The following is a 21,400-nucleotide window of genomic DNA, read 5'->3' on the forward strand; positions in this document are numbered from 1 at the left end:
TAGTGTGTGTTGTGCTGGTGTGAGTGGATCAGACACAGCAGCGCTGCTGGAGTTTTTAAATACCGTGTCCACTCACTGTCCACTCTATTAGACCCTCCTACCTAGTTGGTCCACCTTGTAGATGTAAAGTCAGAGACGATTGCTCATCTATTGCTGCTGTTTGAGTTGGTCATCTTCTAGACCTTCATCAGTGGTCCCAGGACGCTGCCCACGGGGCGCTGTTGGCTGGATATTTTTGGTTGGTGGACTATTCTCAGTCCAGCAGTGACAGTGAGGTGTTTAAATACTCCATCAGCATTGCTGTGTCTTATCCACTCACACCAGCACAACACACACTAACACACCACCACCATGTCAGTGTCACTGCAGTGCTGAGAATTATCCACCTCAAAATAATACCTGCTCTGTGGTGGTCCTGTGGGGGTCCTGATCATTGAAGAACAGGGTAAAAGCAGGCTAAAAAAGTATGTAGAGAAACAGATGGACTACAGTTAGTAATTGTAGAACTACAAAGTGCTTCTATATGGTAAGTGGAGCTGATAAAATGGACAGTGAGTGTAGAAACAAGGAGGTGGTTTTAATGTTATTGTTTATCGGTGTATTTGTTGCATTATTATTAGGGCTGTCAAACGATTAAAAATTTTAATCGCGATTAATCTCAGAATTTCATATAGTTAATCGCGATTAATTGCATTAAAAAAAATCTGTGTAAATGTTATAGAAAACAAGGATTTTTAAGTGAAATGTTACAATTAAAATGGTGAACACATTTTATGCTAAATGTACTGATGTTAAAAACTGCTGGGACAAGAGAAAACTGTAAGGGAGTTTTATTCACTCACATACTAGGCAGTAATACTATCCAATGGTTTGATGGACGTTTCTACACGAAGTGAGTGTGTTTTGACCCTTTGGGGCTTCCATAGTTCATGGACTAACGTGCTTGACTCAGCTGTCCGGTATTCTTTACCGTAACAGAATAAGTTAATAAAGTGTTCTGCTTCCGACAACTTGTGAATATAGCGTGTATTTATTTCTTTATTATGCAAGTGCAAATGCTACGACGCTCTTTTACATTATGTTAACAAACCGCAAATGAAAAACGGTGGCAAGTCCGACATTAAAACGTTTGTTTTACCAGTCAAGTCTCAACATGAACTAGAAATTGCGTTAATGGCACTATTTTGTTTAATCGCGTTAAATTAAGATTGCGTTAATGCGTTATTATCGCGTTAACTTCGACAGCCCTAATTATTATTTATCTTGCAGTTTTCATACTTTTTGGAATTTTAAAAACACAGTTACATTCATAAATGCAAGGCTGACTTACAGTGTTCCAATTTAGATACTTTTTTTGTACAAGGTTTAATTTATTTATACAAGGTGATAAATGTAAAGCATATGACAGATACATGCAATAACATCTCAACTGCAGCTAACACTGTATGGCCGTAAGAAATATACAAACTGAGCTTTAGCAGCGTAGGTCTGCCACAGACACATTGACTCCTCTGTGCAAACAAATACTTTGTACTTAAAAATAACTATCCATTGAAACCCACATGTATGTTTTCAAATGTATTTTCCCCTTCTTCAGCTTTAGCTCTCGGATACTTTCTTAAACTTGTATTTATGTTTGACAGATCTAGTCTGAGACTAAATAAAAAAGGACAAAATTACCATGTGGCAAGTGGATTGTGGGTTGGTATTAGAGGTAGAGCTTTATTGGAAGATTGTAAAGTAGCACAGCTTTTTTTTATCTTTTAGGGTTCTTCCTCTTTTTGTGTTTATTGTGATGTGATGACAAGCACAAAGCCTCTAAAACATCTTTAATCTATCACAGAATACTTTTTACATGTCCTTAATGGTTTGTGGTCAAATGATGGACCACAAACCACTAAATGGAAAATGATTCAGTTCGCTGATGTATGAAGAAGCAATGTTTAAATGCTGTGATTGTTGAGGCCACTTATGGTGACTGACTTTGAGACAGTATGCATGACATTCTGGAATAAGAACACATTAATAATACATTAATAATTAATAATATAAAATAGCTGTTATGTGGCAAAGCACTTATTATTGAACACCTGATTGCTGTCCATAGAACAATTATTTTAGAGCTTCAATATTCATATTAACATATTGTACATCAAGTATATATGATACATTTTCCATCCCATTAAACTTATCATATTATATCACATATCATATCATATGGTGGAACTCTTATGCTTTGGGGTTGTGCGGCAGTTAGAAAACATTGCACAGGTAGATAGAAGAAACAGAAGCTGAAAGAATTTTGGCTTCTACAACAGCCAGAGATTCTGAACTCCTCGGTTTGAAACTCGGCGTTGCCACAGGTTGGCTGGGCGCCATCTAGTGGGCATAATTGGCAGTGCCTGCGGCATGGTTCTGCTAGGGCGGGATGACCAAACTATGTGGGTGGGGTCTTCAAACGCTGGGGTCTGGCACGATCCGATACTCTGTATCGGTATCGGTCCGATATTGGCCCAAATCACTGGATCGGATATCGGAAGGAAAAAAACGTGTAATCCGATCCAATACTTTTGCTTAATGTAAATAACACTTAATGTAAATAACACTTAATGTAAACAACACTTAATGTAAATAAGGCCATTTAGAAGCATTTTAGAATTTTAAAAAATCATCTACTTGTTGTTCAAAGTGTCTACAATTGAAAGATGTGGATGTCAGTCAAACGCGATGGACCAATTAGAATTGATGCAGTGCTTGTTTCCGTAGATTTTCCGTTAAAGTTCTGTTACGTTTTTAGATGATTAAAAACCAAAGCACGCTTATTAAAAAAACCACTGGATTTTGAAGAGGACATCAGTTGCTACATGGGAAACGGTGTAGTTTGTTTTATTTTATAACACTAATGGATTAAATTTCATTGAGGATGTGAGAGATCTCCAAGCAGGGACAAGATAGATACATTTGTTTATTTTTTATTATTAAATATTTTATTTTAACATTTTTATTGTTCATAAATATATATAAAATATAAAAATAAATATTTTTTATTATTTATTTTATAATTTTTCGCTGCCTCTTCAAGGACAAATCTAGAATTTTTTATTGAAATTTTAATTTATTTGTACAGATAAAGTTGCACTTTTGCAATTTTATTTTAAATGTTTGTATGGTGCTGTTAAACAAACCAAAAATGCTGCTAAATGTTCTGTGTGTAAAAGTTAAAATAAAAACAGCAGTTTTGCATAAGTGTGATAGTGTGATAGATGTTTTGTAGGTTCTGTATTTATTCCTTTATAATATTTGTTTCACAGTCTGAGCATTGTTATTTAGATAGGTAGTTTAACCATGATGCATTGAGACATGTATTATTACTGCTTAGTTGTTTGAGAGGAGAAATGACGGTATCGGATTGGTATCGGCAGATACTCAATTTGCAGTATCGGTATCGGACATAAAAAAGTGGTATCGAGCCAGCCCTAGTAAGGACCCTGATTGGCAGATAGAGAGGTGCCTGTGCAGAGTGCATGGCTGAAAAAGGGTTGCACGCAAGTTGGCTTCGACTGCAATCAGGGATCCCCCAGCAGCGGAAGACAAATTGACTATGCTAAATTGGGAGAAAATGCATAAATAAAATAGAAAATAAATAAATAAATAAATAAACATATTCCACTTACTAGCTTTGTGTAATGATAGAATCTATCAGTGTCTCCATTAGTTGTTAATATGGCAGAAATGTTTTAGAATGGCAGGAGCCCTCCCAACCTTGTATTAAGAGTTTTCAGGTTGTTCTGGCTAGTATAATGTCTTTTGCACATGTCACAGTTTAGATTTTTTTACATTTTCTGGTTTATCATTTATTAAGTAACTGTGTATTAATTTCTGTAGACAGATAATCTATGTACTTCAATTGTAGCCTATTGGTAAAGGTACTGGACTAGTAATCAGAAGGTTGCTGGTTCAAGCCCCACCACTGTCAGGTTGCTGCTGTTGGGCCCTTGAGCAAGGCCCTTAACACTCAGTTGCTCAGACTGTATACCGTCACAGTACTGTAAGTCGCTTTGGATAAAGGCGTCTGGTAAATACTGAAAATCTAATGTAATTATCATCTGTACAGGTTTTGATTACTCATTTTGTACCATTCATGGAATTCGTGGAACCTGATTGGAGGATTTAGACAGGCCTGATCCAACATAGCTCCGCCCACCGCTGAGCATAGAGCCGCTCTAAATCAATTCATTAAAGGGAGACGCAGAACCCGCACACAGGAGGCAGAGCCGCACCACTATTCTATACATTATACCCTGTTACACAGGAGATAAAATCATTAAAACAAAACAATATAAGTGCCTGGAAAAGCAACGGGCTGTAATTACGTGTTAACAGAGGAAATAACGGAAAGTCAACGTACTATTTAAATACTTGCCAACTGGTAAGTGTTCACTTTTTAATCCCGTATTTGATATATTTACATGCAGCGGGTACACTTAAATGTAAAGTTAGGTTTGCTGTAATTGTAGTAAATGCTGAAGTATTTGTACATGTAAAATAAAGTTAGTTTATGGATGTTGTAGTATTAAACATGAATTACAGTCTTTGTTTAAGTGGGTACGGGCTGCCTGAAAATAAAGGAATCCCGGTGTCACGTCCATGTGTTCCACTTTTCCAGGTTTAAACGCTTATTTTATATTAGATGTGTAATTAACGACTCTTATAACGCTGTTCTGAAGTGAGCGGTCCTGGCGGAACTAAACTAACGGCACGTGGATTTGTAAACACGGTTCTATAAGGAACACTAAATCCTTGGTGGACCGAGTACTGAGTTCTTCGTATTATTTGCATTGTCTACGAAGCGTCTTAACATATGTGGAGTTAAGTTTTAATAAGAGCGTTATTATAGTCAAAGTGACTATATGTGGTTGATAGCACGCGTGTTTATGTGTATGCTGATTCTGTGTTAGTTTAGATGATTGTTTTATGTGTTATTATGTGCATGCACTATGGTTTACAACCCTGCGTCTTTATTGTAACTGGATCTCCTACCGCGTGGATCAGCTCGCCTCGCCTGTATTGTAATGGATATCGAGTCATGTCATTTGACTCATCTCACAAAAAGAGTCGGTTCTTTTGGTTTGTTAACGGTTTTTTGTTTGGTACAGTTGCCAACTTACTTTATAAACTATATAAAGAAAAAGTTAGTTCTGTCTACCTTTAACGTACGTTTTAAATATCTCACTCCTAATTTGTAAAATAATGTAAATAATTCAGTCCAAACACTGGAGTAGGGGTTTAACGCGAACGTTACTTTTAATCGTGACAACACAAGCATAGCCGGAGACGATCAATTCGCCTGTCCTCCCTACACACTCGTTCCCTATGCCCTAGCACAGTACACTTGACACTCTTAAAGGGCCAGACAATATTTATGTAAATCACATTACATGACATAATTAACAACATTAGCCTATATTTGATCGTGTTTGTTAAAAATATTAAATTGAAATAGCTTATAAACACAACAAAAAGCTGTATAAGGCCTACGTATAACAAAATATTCATCACATAATATGGATATTTATTACGAAATATAGACATCAATAAATATCCACAAATCCACTAGTATAATAGACTATAAACATATATCAAAATATTTATCACGTAATATGGATATTTATTACGAAATATAGACATCAATGAATATCCACAAATCCACTAGTATAGTAGACTAAAATGTGACTTTTGTTGATTTTCAAAACAGATTAATTAGGACATGTGCCAAAGTGCACAAAATACTTTCAACAAATAAAAATGTTAATACGTTTTACTTGCATATACAGTCTTAAAAAGTCTTACATCAATAGCTAATAAAACATGCGATTTAATTGTTTCAATTATTAAATACTCTTTCCCTCGAGTCGATTCCCAACGTTAATTTAAGCAAAGAGTCGACTCTTTCGTGAGCATCGCGTATTCTATTAGGGTTGAGCTCTTGAAGCTAACCAGACACCTTTACTTTAATTAATGTCAAATAAATGTGTGATTTATATATATTGAAATTGAAGCAGCCTGTATATTTTTGGGCATTTAAGAATTTAAAGTCCTTTCTGGTGAATATTTGAAATTACAGTGAATCTGTAAAGGAAAATCAGTTTGTGATGTGTGGAGCAAATCAATACACAATCATGTAATAGTTAAATAGTAAATAATGTTATGACATCAGTCTGCGATAACCTCTGACACTGAGTCCAATAAAGCTCATGAGTATGATTTTCTTTAGTTTTTCATGCCAGCACGTATCACCTATTGTTTTCTCCTTTCCAAAAAATGAGCTAATGAAGCTTTAGAAAGTCTTTCTGAGTAAACTGTTTTTATTTAAGTACAAACTTTACATTTGCATTTGCAAATGAGGTATTGAAACATATGCAACATTTGTGGTAATGTTGCTGCTGTTTGTGTGAGGTGGTACAACACAGACTTCATAAGATTGACTTGGGCAAAAAAAACCAAACAAAATATGTTAAATTTGTTCTTTCTGAGGTTTGACTTTAGTGCAATTTACTTGACTGTGCCAGGAGACTGTGATTTCTTTGTATAGTGTTGAGAAACTTATTGATAAAAATGTTTAACCAATAATATTTCAGCTAATAGAACTATAGTTGTAGAATTCATTTTAATGGATAAAATATATTTTTATTAAAGTTTTATTAAAGGGCAGTGATAGCTCAGTGGTTAAGGTACTGGACTAGTAATCAGAAGGTTGCCGGTTCAAGCCCCACCACTGCCAAGTTGCCACTGTTGGGCCCCTGAGCAAGGCCCTTAACCCTCAACTGCTCAAAATAATTGTGTTCAGTCATAATTGTAAGTTGCTTTGGATAAAAGCGTCTGCTAAATGCCGAAAATGTAAATTAAAGAGGTTTAGAGCCCCTCCCCCATTTTTTCCAGTCTGACTTCCTTTCTAAATGAAGGGTTCTCAACCCTTTTGTCAGCTGGGTTACAATAGTGCAAGCGTACCCCAATGTGAAATGGGTCGTTGGTTAGGAACCACAGATCTCTATAATTAAAAACACACAAAAAACAATTAATACACTTTTTCACTTACAGTGTACTAAACTAGATATCAGACAATTCAACTACACCTGCTTTAATCTGCTTTTGGGGTATTGCAATGCATGGGATCAGCTAAGCTGGTAGTGGAACTGCTTTTGGTGCATTCTTGAGGGCAATGTTCACCACAGTTTCGATAAACATGCAGTCATTGAACTAGCCCAATAGGTAAATACAGCAGCTATGTTCGTTTTGTGTGAACCAGTCTGAGCCAGTGCAAATGTGCAAATATCACTAATGCTTTACTATGTATTATTTTTCATATATTATATTGTGTAATGGCTGTTAGGTAAATAAACAGGTAATTTATGGTTTTATGTTTATTTTAATACTCATCCACATTAAGTTGAGAGCCTATTGTACATATCAGCTGACTAGTACAGACAGCATGTACAACATGCCTGTACATGACACATGTGTGAGATGACTAATTTTAGTTCTGGTTTTGTGTTAACTCATATGTCAGACCATATGAGACTGTCAGTGTTGTAATATAATTAATTAAAAGCATTTTTATTGTGATTTCTTTAAAATACTGTGGTATTACTCTCCAGTGTAACTGTGTAACTTAAAACAGTCCACAGTTGTATCAGTAAATACAGCCTCAAACTCCATTTCACAGAAAGAAACCTAAAAATAATGTTTTCTGGTCCAGTCAAAAACAACCATCCAGACTTATCAGCAAACGAGGCAAAAGTCAATATCTGTCATGTTATGGGGCTGCATACTATGATTTTAGAGTGACGTGCTGCCATGAAGGTGACATATTTTCCCTGAAAGTCCATGTTTATTTTAGCAAGTCAATGCGAGAACCCCATTCTGCATGTGCTACAACCATGTGGCTTTGTTGACACAGTGTGTGCTTGACTTTTATGCCTGCAGCCCTAAACTAATGCTACAATTTTGTAACAACACTCTGGAAAAGACCCCCTCAAGACAAGGTTTGTCAAGTTTGATTTGAAGTTCAGCTGCCTGCACAAAGCCCTGGCTCCACTTTACATCTCCATGTAACATCTTTAAAATACATTTGTGCATCAGCTGTGAGCCAGGTCCATGATAATGCCCGTTTTGGAATGGGATGTCTAACACGCTTATGGTCAGGTATACATAAGCTGCCTCAAGCAGTCAATGTCTTGTATTAAGCAAAACAATTCGTATTCTCAGTTTCCAAACAATCAAAAAGTGTAATTAATAGAAAAGGTGATGTATTACAATAATAACATTGTAAGTATTTTATTTGTAGTTATCTATGTTAAATAAATGTGCAACAGGATTAACAAATCACATATTCCTGTTTTTATTACATTGTACAAAATATCCCTGGAATTGGGGTTAGTAAATGTGTTAGGAATAGACCTACTATTTGATTTAAGATAAGACTTTATTGATCCCCTTTGGGGAAATTAACTAGTTTGATAGTTCTAGATACTGTTAGTTTGCTGATTTCACATACTCTTTAGGTGATGGTTTAGTAGAATCTGTGATTTATCAGAACACAATTACCTGCAGATAGTTGCACTACACCAAATATGAATCACCCTAATTACTTCAGAGTTGCTAAAGACATTTTTGTAAATAAATACGGAACTTTTATGCAACTTTTTATTTAGACTATTATTGAGATTTATAACACCTAATAACCAAATTCTTCACATAAACAGTGCATTTAGGTGCCACTTTAAAAAGTCAATCAACACACAGTACAGTACTCCTTACATGCTATTTACTATAAAGGAACAGTTAAACTAGGGCTGGGCGATATGGATCAAAAATAATATCTCAATATTTTTTGCTGAACGGCGATATACGATATATATCTCGATATTTTTTTATCCCATAAGGTAATAACAAAAAGACACTTCTGAGACAAAGCTACATGTTCCAATTTTTTTACAGGCACTTTTATTAATATTCATGCTGGGGAAGCTTTACACAAGAACTATTTTTCCTTAAAAAAAAAAAAAAGAAGAGCTATTCTAAGAAAAAAAAAAGTTGTTTTCTAAGGTATCTCCTGTTGTGTAATGTGAATTACAAATATATTGTCTGGCCCTTTAAGAATGTTAAGCGTACTATAGGGCGCAGGGAGCGAGTGTGTAGGGAAGATGTCGGAATGACACGGGTTCCGGCTGAGCTTGTGTGACATTAAAAGTAAAACCCCGTTAAAGTAAACCCCTCGTTAACCCCCCACCCTACCCCCACATGTTTGGACTTTATACATTATTTTATGTATATGTCGCCATAACATTTACATTAAAAATTTTTTACCGTATAGAACTCAGTTCTGTAATACAGGCAGAACTAATCGTTCATGTTACTGTGTAACTATTACAACATTTAATGCATTTTAATCAGCGTTCTGCTTCATGCACTTTATTATTATTTAACAGCTTTATTTGTTGTTTAATTGCTGTTTGCTCCTTGTTTACTGCAGAGTTAGTTCATGCAATTTAATAATGTTTGGTTGTTTATTGGCCGACAACAAGAAATACTATAATAGAAGATAAATAAATAAATGACGTGTCGGACGTCGGGCGATCATCCAGTATAAACTAACACGACCACGTACAACATCCAGTACAGAAATCCCCATAATGTTTGTTTTTACAGATAGAGCAAGTATATGCACATCACATATACAAACACAAGAGTCAGAACAGGAGACGCACCGCTACGTTATTATTACTTTCTCAACACTTAATGTGAAGTAAATACGTGCATGTCAGCGCGTGCATGCGCTTGTGTTGGTTTTTAAAACGAATAACGACTCGTTTTCTTGTTTAATTAACTTTGGGATTTGAAGTGAAAACGAATGAAGGTACACGGAGCTGGAACCTTTTATCTGGACTTGTTTTCGGCATTCTCTACAGAATACATTATTCTGCTGCTCATCTGACACTTTGAATTCGAACCATCTCCAAATAATTCCAAAAAGAGCCATTATTTTTCTTTTTAGTAAGCAGCTCCTCTTCGATAGCTTCTGTCGTGTCTTTATCCGTCTCCATGCTATCGCTGCCTGCAGGACTTACTGGTGAAGCGGTGGGGGCGGGGCGAGTTGTGTTCAGTGAGGGAGAGGGGCGGGGCAGGTGAACATGTGCAGAGACAAACTGGGAGAAGAGAAAGACGAACTGTCTGATCTAACTGGAACGCAACATCTGTATCGATATATGCGATATTGTCTTATCTTATATCGCGTATGAAAATATATCGATATTTTATACAATCTCGATATATCGCCCAGCCCTAAGTTAAACCCTATTTAGCCCTCTTTAATCAATTATAATAAATATGAAATAACACAGTAGGGCAATACTAAAGCAGCATGGTTGTGTTTTTTTTTGTTTTCTCACATTGGGCTAGATAGGAACAAATATATTTTCATTTGCGGCATTTAGCAGACGATTTTATCCAAACTGACTTACGGTTGTGACTGAACCTGATTTGAACAATTGAGGGTTGAGAAATCCATGCTCAGCGGCTCAACAGCAGCTTGGTGGTGGTGGGGCTTAAACTGGCACCTCCTGATTACTAGACCAATTCCTCAACCACTGATCTACCACTGCCCAAATATGTATTACAAAAATATGTATTACATAATACAAATATGTTTTATATAATATGTTAAATATAGTTTTTACAGTGTAAAGAAATTAAAATTGTGTTGTCTAAATGGGTTTTAGGTCAGTCAACAAACAGCATTTTGTAATAATTTTGGAACTGACAACACTAATTGTTGTAGATAAAGGTATTTCCTTTTTAAATCTTACTTGATATAACACTTCAGATGACTTACAGACTAGATGCTTTCATATACTGTACTTCATAATGTGCCATGTTATCAATGTAAGACAGGGCTGGACTGCAGGCAGACTATTCTAGCACCTGTTCTCTCTGCCTACACAGTCCAAAGCTATGCGTATGGACTTGTTGTTACGTTTTTGTTACTGGATTTAAATAATATGCATCAATAGACATTAAATTACATTTACATTTGTCATATATGTATATTTGAATTAGAATTAAATTAGAACACTTTTCTTAACAAGTGGCAAAATGTCAACAAAAGGGGAGGTATAACTGTTAATCCTAATTATGTGTATTAAAATTAATCATTAGCTGAAATGTCATAATCATGACAGGCTTACAATCTTGTTTATTATGTACTAGTACTAGTAAGTACAAGGTCCTGATGAGGGGGGTCGAGCAGCCGGTGACCTCCTTTGTAAAGCAAATGATGTTGCAATCTGGCCTTGGAGTGGATTGGATGTAAATGAAAAACAGACATTATAGCAGAAACAGAATTCAATTCTCTCTTAATGTTTGGCACAAAGTGGTGAGCCACAATCCATCTTTCCTTGCAAAGACTGGATACTCCTTTTATTCCCAATCATGATACCCTCACATGTAACCAGTTAATCCGCTCATTGTGGAATGTTTAAAAATGGTGTACCTTGATTATTTTATAAATGTTTTATTCTTTGCCTTGTCCCAACTTTTTCAGGTGTAGCAGGTTTCAAATTCAGAATCAGTTTAGCAAAATTACTAATAAGTTGGTCAGTGAAAACGTTGGAAATCTTTTTATTGTACTTTTGTCAGTTAAATTGAGGTTCAAGAGAATTAGCCAAACACCAAATGCTTGATTTTATTGCATTGTTCAAAATCTTCAGTTTTTTTCTGGAAATGGAGTTTGTAAATGAAGATAGACTTTAGACCAGTTCACTTAGGCTTTGGAGTGTTGCAAAAGGTAATGCCTAGGAACCTGAATGGTGAAAGAGTTAGGGTCTACTGTTGACAAACATTGAGCTTTGAATATGCATACCTGACACAAAATATTCCTACACATATATAATATCTGCAATATTTATTTACTATTGTGTATTGAATGTAGTGTAGTATTGAACAGTGGGCAGTGGTAGATCAGTGATTAAGATACTTGACTGGTAATCAAAAGGTTGCTGGTTCAAGCCTCATCACTCCCATGTTGCCAGTGTTGGGCCCCTGGGAGGCTCTCAACCCTTGATTGCTCAAACTGTGTTCAATGATAATCGTAAGTCACTTTGGATAAAAAAGCATCTGCTAAATGTCAATAATGTAAATGTAAACTTTAGAAGCTTCACTAAACAGGGATTGGAACTGTAGCCATTATTGTTTAGAAAACAGGACAAAGGAAAGTGCTACACATCCATAACTCTGTAAGTTGACATGAAATACTTACAGAATAGATATATTATGGTGTAACATTAGTGAAAACTTTCTGTTTAATCCTTTTTTTCTTGAACTAATCCAAGCTAAAATATTTTGAGATGGTTTTGACTGTGTGAAGATGTTGAAATCCCATGGCTTGGTTTAGTGTCATCATACACCATAATGTTACTTTTATGAGGTGTTTTTGCTAACCATTTACTTTAAGCTGTCTCAACCATGCTAGATGTATTCTATGTATTGTATTTATTTGGGTTTGCTGCAAAGACCAAGGGAAGCTGTAAATGGTTACTCCTTTTTCTCCCCCTTTTAGCGCATCCAATTGTTCAGTTTGCATCGTGCTTCCTCTCTGTCTATGCCGAACCCTGCCCTAACCGAGGAGATCGAAGCTAACCCATATCCCCTCCGAAACATGAGCAGCAGCCAGATGCATTTTTGCCACCCACACATTGATGAGTTTGGCGCCACCTAGCGTTGCATGCGGAGAGACACACCCTAAGGGCACTTTTTTCTCTTCCTCATCTCTTGTGCAGGCGCCTCTAATCAGCCGTAATCGCATTCTGACAGAGAGAGACCCACATCCGATTCTTTGTCCCACCCCCCAACTGAGCAACCGGCCAATCGTTGCCCATACAGCCACTCAGCTTCGAACCGGTGAAGCAGAGCTGGATTCGATACTACGTCCTCAGAATCCAACCCTGGTTGCAGCGTGTCTTTTTACCGCTGCGCCACCTGAGCGGCTACTCCTTTCATTTTAAATGTAAATGCACTTAACGCAGGTACAATGCACTTCAAATTACTAAAGCAGTGTATTTTTTTAAAGGGGGAATGAACTACCACTTAATGTCTTTACAGTAATTACTCCTGAAGAGAGAAGCATGGTTTTGTTTATATTTTGGCACTGTGATAGGAAACACCATCCAATCTTTGAAATGTCTATTTCATTATATTCAAGCGTTATAGCCTAACATTATTTGTGGAAAAGTCTGGTGTCAATGGTACCTTCACACTGCAAGTATTGTTGGCTTTTGCATCTTTTGCTGATAAAAGTCTGGATGGTCCTTTTCTTCCTTGTCACGAAGAACTCTACGTCTCTTGATTCTAAAAACTAGCTAAAATGTAGACTTATTTGACCATTGCACATGTTTCCAGTCTTTTGGTCCATCTAAGATGAGCCTTGGCTTAGATAACTTTGCATTATTTCTGCATAGAATTGATGTATGGCATTCTCTTTGTGTAAAAGAGATTCAGGTTGCATTTCCTGAAGCAGTGGTGGACTGTTTCAAGTAACAATGGTTTTCCAAAGTACTTCCTAGTTTTTATGAATATTTATAACAGTAGAATGACAGAATCTCATGCAGTGTCGTCTGAGGGCTTAAAAGTCACACACTTTCAACAGTGGTTTCTGACCTTGCCCTATACAGACTGAGATTTTTTCCTAAAGGTTTTCACAATATTATGTACGGTAGATGATAACTCAGTTATTTGGAATCTTACTTTGAGAAATGTTATTTTTGAACTGATTAACAATTCTCTCATGAAGTTTGGTACAAAGTGATGAGTCACAACCCATCATTGCTTATAAATACTGATCCTTTGGTGGATCCTCCGTTCATACCCAATCATATTTTATTCACATGTTACCAATGTTTCAAAACACTGTAACTTTACTCTTATTTTGCCTCTGTTCCAACTTTTTTGAGGCATTAAATTTGTGTTGCAGGCATTACATTTTTTACATTTACATTTTAGGCATTTAGCAGACGCCTGTATCCAAAGCAACCTACATTGCACTTACAGTGTACAGTCTGAGTAATTGAGGGTTAAGGACCTTGCTCAAGGGCCCAACAGCAGGAACCTGGCAGTGGTGGGGCTTGAACCAGTGACCTTCTGATCAGTAGTCCAGTACCTTAACCACTAGGCTATTAAATTATTATGGTGTTAATTTTTACAAACTACAATGTTTATCAGTAAAAACATTGACTTTTTTCTCTTTACTTTTGTCTAATAAAGATTTAGGATTCTTTGTTAAATAAAGATTTAAGAGAAATGACAAATCACAGATTATTTTTATTGTAGCTTACTTAATGTCTCAATTGTCCTAGAAATGGGGTTTGTGTATATACACCATATGGACAAAAGTGTTGGGACAGCCCTTTTCATTACTAAATTTGCTAACAGACAGCAATTGCTAACAGATGTAATAAATCGTTTATATAAAGTGAATTATATGCTTCCAACTTTGCAACAGTAGGAAGGCCCTTTCCTGTTCTGGCATTAATATGCATGTCTGCAAAGACATGAAGAAGAGACTGGTTTAAAGAAATTCTAGGCACGTGCACAGAGCCCTGGCTGTTGTTATAACTGAAAAGATCACATAGAGTTTACTCTATTTTAATACCCTTTGTTTTTTTTTTTATTGGATGTCCAACAAGCTTGAGGTCAGGTGTCCAAATACTTTCGTTGGTGCGTTATATTGGTATTATAACAGTTATTAAACAGATATAGTCTTATGTACAGATAGTTCTGCTGTAACCTCACCTAATTCCCATACTGTTTCACTGCATGAGTGTAATTTGTACTGTCTGCTTGTTCTGAAACTGAGAAAGTTGAAGGTCAGAGATTTCAGCCTGTAAAAGATTCCCATGGGAGAAACTGCTCACTCATGTCAGCACTGATGACGTTGTCCTCACATGGGTTGCTCCTGTCATTCATCACTGAATGTTTACAAATAAAATAAGGTACACTGTGGTGTGTTTTACTCGGGATGCACACAAATATTAAATATCATTCTTATTTAACTGTCACTTTAAACTGTTTGACCGAGGATTGACATTTTGTCCATGCCAACTGTACGACCTGTGATTGTCATGCCATCCTGAGGCCTGCGGAACAGTGCTAAATTTACCAGTATGTGTAAAATAATCTCTCTACCATGATTAATAATCTTCGGCTGGCCCTCATGCTGGCTGGACTGTTTGTATTCATTGCTTAGCTGCATAATGTTTAGGACAGGATGGGTTGTTAAGGATAAATAGAGGGCTTGAAACTGATTGCCCTAGATAAGTGATGTGCCCAGATTTAAAGGGGGCTTAGAGTGGCACAGAATTAACTCATAGAACCCTAGTCTTGTTTTAAAGTTTTTTTATAACAACAAAAGTTTAAAGTTTAAAGTTTTTAAATACTGTATCCACTCACTGTCCACTCTATTAGACACTCCTACCTAGTTGGTGGGACGCTGCCCATGGGGCGCTGTTGGCTGGATATATTTTTGGTTGGTGGACTATTCTCAGTCCAGCAGGGACAGTGATGTGTTTAAAAACTCCATCAGCGCTGCTGTGTTTTATCAGGTTAATTGGAGTCAGGTTAATTAGAGATACTGAAGTCCCCCTAGGTATCAGCGTATGTATGTGTAAATGTGTATATGTGTATTTGCCTTATGATGGACTGGTGACCTGTCAGTCGTGTTTTCTTACTTTTCACCCAGTGAATTGGACCCACTGCAACCCTGAATAGGATAAAACAGACAATGAATGAAAACGAATACAGAGGTGAATTTGCTGAAGTTGGAAACGGTGAGGGTAGGTAAGAGTAGTAATTGGTCGTGTCTGAGAGACTGAGAGAGAGCTTATAGTCCGGATTTAGTTCCATCTGATTTCCACCTTTTTGGACCGCTGAAAGAAGCTTTAAGAGGAAAAAGATTTTCATGTGATGATGTGAAAGCAAAAAAACTTTTTTGCTGATGGCATTAGAACGTTGGTACAACGCTGGGAAAAATGCATTGGACCCTCGTAGCAACATAATATGTTTTGTTTATGGCAACAATTCTTTCTATTGGTTCCTTTTAAATGTTGGCACAGCTCTTCATTTTGCATATTCTGAGTGGGATGTCTTTGCTTTTGAACTCTGACATTTTGTTGAAGAGCTTACACCCTAAGCTCTTTTGTTCTTTTGAGTTAATTGTAGAAGAAAATGTATTTTAATTTTACTTTACTTTACTTTTTTTTGCTTTTCTGTTCTGTTCTTTTCTTCTGTTTTTATTTTACTATTTGCTAAAACTAGTCCTCTAACTAAAACACTTCAAACTAAAACATCTGCAGACCAGGGACAATAACAAGTCTTTAGTGTAACAATTAACACATTTGCTAATGGACCACCCATAGTGGTCAGTCAGTTTCTTTGCCCTTTTGCAGTCATGCCTTTGTGGTAAATGCAATAATACTGCTATAGATTTGTTCTGTTTGCTTATCTGTTGAATTAGAATATTTTTTAATATTAATAAGTTTATTAGCATGTTCCTAAGAATTGACTCTCTTTATGCTACTTGTGAATCAGCACAGTTGGAAGAGACTGGGTTTAAATGACCAAACACCTGCTTTATTCAGTCATTACATTAGCATGACAAATGGTACTGAATATACTGTGGTGTGAAGTCATTGTCCTCATTATGATTGCCATTACTGCATATGTGTCAGACTGATCTATTTCATATGATTTAACAAAACATTACACAAAGGAGAGTACATTTCTTTTGTAAAAACATTCATTCATTTATTTTCTTATCCACTTATCCAATTAGGGTCGCAGGGGTGCTGGAGCCTATCCCAGCTTTTCAATGGGTGCAAGGCACACAGTAACACCCTGGACGGGATACCAGTCCATTGCGGGGCAGACACACACACATACACGCACTCATTCACCTATAGGGCAATTCAGTGTCTCCAATTAACCTGACTGCGTGTATTTGGACTGTGGGAGGAATTGTATTTGGCTCCCAGAGGATACCCACACAGACATGGGGAAAACATGCAAACTCTGCACAGAAAGAGTTTGCCCCCTGCACAGAAAGAGTTTACCCCGCCCTGCCTGGGGATCAAACCCAGAACCTTCTTGCTGTGAGACAACAGTGCTACCTACCGAGTCACTGTGCCGCCCTCTGTTTAATTAGAAATATTTATGATAAGTTTATTTGCATATTCATAAGAATCGACTATAATTTTTTGATTTTTTTTATGCTACTTGTGAGTCAGCACAGTTGGATTTCCTCAGCTGTGTTAAAAAAGATACTTTACTAAGTTTAATAGACCGAACACCTGGTTTATTCAGTCAATACATTAGCATGACAAATGGTACTGAATATACAGTGGTGTGAAAATGTCATTGTCCCCATTACTGCATATGTGTTACACTAAATGATTTGATATAATTTAACAAAACATTACACAAAGGAGAGTACATTTTTATGGTAAAACACATTTTGTTAAGCATTATTTAATTTACATAATGAGGTAGTCCAACACTCAAGGTAGTCCAACACTCAATTTTTTTTTAGATGTTTTATGGCACCTTTTGTGACTTCCTGAATCACCTCTTTTGCATTTTTACTTGACTGAATTTTTTACCAGCTTGGCCACTACCGGATACATTAACCACTGTTTCAAGTTTCCTCTATTTGAAGATAATGGCTCTGAAGGTGGTTTAGTGAAATCCCAAATATAAAAATCTTATAAATTGCTTTGATTTTTTATCTGGTTAATATCTAAGTTGATAAGCTTGATTTAAATGGTTTACATTAAGATCTTGTTGACTGGATGATTACGTGACTGATAGGAAATTACTCATCTTGGTTAATATGTCTGTGGAAGAAGTTTGTTCTTTTAAATAAAAGTTGTTCTTACTCAATTTTGTCTTGAGTAATTTATGAGGTCAGATCTGCTGTAAAGTAAATACTGTTTACACTTTTATTTGGGGGACTTAGTCAAATATTTGAGGATTTTATAGTGTGCTGTTTCCTAATCTCTTTTAATTACTTTGAGAGAGAGAGAGAGCAGCATTATCTTTATCTTTGAACATTTTAGGGAAAGGAACGTGTCTTTACGGTTGCTCACATGCAACTGATAGTGACTCATTTGGAGTTAATCATTATATCACCCTGCTGCGATGTAAACACTCCAGTTTAGTCTGGTTTAGGGGGCTTCATGTTTTGTAAGTTTGTGTGGGCTGACGCAAAATGAAGCATTGGGCCACAATTTGCTTGCAGATTGGAAGTTTTGCAAGCATTCAAAGTACTTCTTTCATGACTAACCTTGTTTAGTTAACCAGGTGTTCTTATTACTCAACACAATAATTAGCACAGCAAGTACTGTTTACACATGTGGGTTTGTATGGTTTTTAAATTTCTTAGATTGAGTTTATTGACAAACAGTCCTACCACATAAAGTCACAGGTAATAAATATGTAACAGGATGCATTTTTAGATGTAAATTTAAATTTTAACTTATAAAATATAACCATTCACATTTAAACAGCTGTGTGCAAACCTCATAGGGATGTGTATTTGGTCCCATATAGTTTTGGTATTAACATCTGTTCTGAGTTGCTAATCCATGTTTTAGATTATTATACTGTTACAAAAGGCAAACAAACAAAAAAGCAGCTGGGTAATCCAAAAGTAGCTCATGCTGGCAACATTATAAGTTAGGCTGTCGTTTTGACTCTCCTTTGGGACACTTTTATTTTCACTCTAAAAATATTATGTTCCCACGTGTATTCTTAAACATCTCCAAATGTGGTTTGAATAATCAGGTTTTATTCGACCCTTGTAATACCTGTAATAAGCACTGACAACATGTGAAAAAGCATCTTTGAAGAAATTCTTCATAACCACACCGGTTAATGATTAAATTGTTATGGTATTTTATAGTTATATTTACTACAATTGTAATAATGCAGTACTACATAATATGACATGACATTGAAGAAATCAGGTTGATCTCACAAACATGTAGTTGCTAAGCCTTATTCTTCAGGATAATAACACCACCACACACAGTTTCCTTGAAGAAATAGTTAACTTGATGTGATGTTGGCTCTTCTTTGTGTGTTTTTGCACTGATTTCACCTTTCTCTTAAGATTCTGCCTTCTCGCACTACTCTTAAAAATGCCCAAGTGCAAATGAAAATTCACAGACGAATTACAGAAAAAAAATCAGTGTTTTTGTCTCGGTGGGGATGCTTGGGAGACAGAATGCATGACCTGCAAAGCTGACACGCACCTCAATTTTATACACAATACCATGGTGCCACCAATTACATAAAATTACCAATCCACCCCATCCCCCTCCTTCCCGAACCAAACCTTTCATCCAGCCCATGGTGCCATCCTGTCAAGTCTTCCCCAAATCATGGTCACCCTAGTGCTAAGAAATTTTGCAACCTCCATAAGTAGTGCAGATTCCAACCACTATGTCTTCTTATGTCATCTTTATTTACACCTAACAACCGAACATGCTGACCTGCTAATTTTTTTCACAAGGATTAGAAATACAGAAATGGATTATGGGATGAGTTTCATCAGCTGCAATTTTATTACATGTGAATGCAAACAAATCATTTAGAAATAGATAACTGGCGTATAAGACAAAGTAAATATACGAGGGTTCTTCAAAAAGTTTTTGCACTTTTTCAACTGTATTTATTAAGAATTTCAAAATCAAATTACTTCACTTTTTTACATAGTCACCTTCTGATGCCTTTTCCCCCAGCGTAGTACCAACTTTTTAATTACATCAGCAAAAAATGTTTTTGGTTGAGCGCGTAGCCACTAATGCACCGCTGCTTTCACATCATCATCACATAAAAATCTTCTTCCCCTGAAAGCTTCTTTGAGCGTCCAAAAAGGTGGAAATAAACTGGACTATAAGCTCTCTCTCAGTCTCTCGGACACGACCAATTACTACTCCTCCCACCTTCACTGTTTTTAATAAAAATATAAAAGTGTGGAAACTTTTTGAAGATCCCTCATAAAACAAGTTTGAGTAGAGTGTCCTGAATTCTCCAGAACCTACATATACCGTTTTACATGTAGACCTGAGTATACTTGGTTCTAAATATTAAATTATATTGTTAAAGCACAAAACAGGTTAACACAACAATTTCTCTGTTGTTCCACAGAGCTGAGAGACTGAAGATTAAACACAAATCTGCGGTCTGTCGAGCATTTCTTGCATGGAGCCTGTTCAATCAGAGATGAGCGTTCTGGTCAATGGAAATGGTTTTGACCACGGGGATGGCATGAATGTGCCGATGAAAACACTGATGGAGGAAGAACAGTAAGTCTCCTTTTTGTAATCATATATTAAATGTTCTTTTATTTGGGAAAACCTGCAAATCTTTACTAATGACTAATTAATAATAACCCTACATTTACTCCAGCAGTCCCTTATCACCCAAATTACTGTTTGCTGGTTGCTTACGAGCATTACCTCAAGTTTGCTGTTAGTAACTTGGCTACTCAAGTACATTGCCAGATTTTAGTCAATCAGCCAAATGGTTTTCTTTCTTATGCTGCACATATACAAGAATCATCTTAACCAAAATCAAACAAGTAAGATTGTACCAGACCTGGCAAGCCTATTCAAGCTTGTGCTTGCTATTTTTCAATGTTACTGTAATTTCAGTATTTTACTGTAAAGAAATAAGTTACCCAACAATGTGTGCTTGCAGTCACAAGGGCTGTGTCTAAAATGGCACAATACCTTACTACAGAGTACTGTAACAACAAACTGGTTGTGTTCGGATTATACTGTACTTTGGTAGTGTGTGATTTGAGACAAAGCTTGGTGTTTAAACACCTATGGTAAGGTATTTGCTGTTTATGCATTATTTAAACCCAAAGTGTGAATTATACAGTGACAGTTAGTGGGGGCAGTTAACTTACTGCTATTGGGTCAGATTGCTAACTTATAGCTATCTAGCTAGTTTTAAAAGACCTTATTGCTGGCCGCTCAGGTGGCACACCGGTAAAAACACATGTTAGCACACCAGAGCTGGGATATCGAATACATCATATCGGGTCTGGGCTGAGCGGCCACACGAACAACGATTGACCTGTTGTTCATATAGGTGTGGGGTATTGAGCCGGATAGGGACTCTCTCATGACTGATGCAACTACGACCTCTGCTGGCTGATTGATGGCGCCTGCACAAAGACACGGAGAGAGTGCGGATCAGGGTGTGTCTCTCCATACACAGAGCTGTTCCTCAGCTGATCTCATCTGGTGTAGGCAACAAAACGCATACGGCTACTGCCCACCTGTCG

At 36.6% G+C, this 21,400-nt stretch overlaps 1 protein-coding gene across 1 annotated transcript in view; it reads left to right on the forward strand.

The window, feature by feature from the left end:
* The first annotated feature begins 4,253 nt into the window (after window positions 1–4,253).
* Window positions 4,254–21,400, forward strand: part of slc38a3b (solute carrier family 38 member 3b) — a 58,705-nt gene continuing 41,558 nt past the window's right edge. Inside the window, exons 1-2 of the mRNA XM_062997519.1 lie at window positions 4,254–4,429; window positions 20,254–20,411. Of these exons, the coding sequence (XP_062853589.1) occupies window positions 20,308–20,411 (104 nt within the window). The 5' untranslated portion in view covers window positions 4,254–4,429; window positions 20,254–20,307. The remainder of the gene's footprint in view (window positions 4,430–20,253; window positions 20,412–21,400) is intronic.

Source organism: Trichomycterus rosablanca, chromosome 6 (assembly GCF_030014385.1).
Source record: "Trichomycterus rosablanca isolate fTriRos1 chromosome 6, fTriRos1.hap1, whole genome shotgun sequence".
Classification (NCBI taxonomy): Eukaryota; Metazoa; Chordata; class Actinopteri; order Siluriformes; family Trichomycteridae; genus Trichomycterus; species Trichomycterus rosablanca.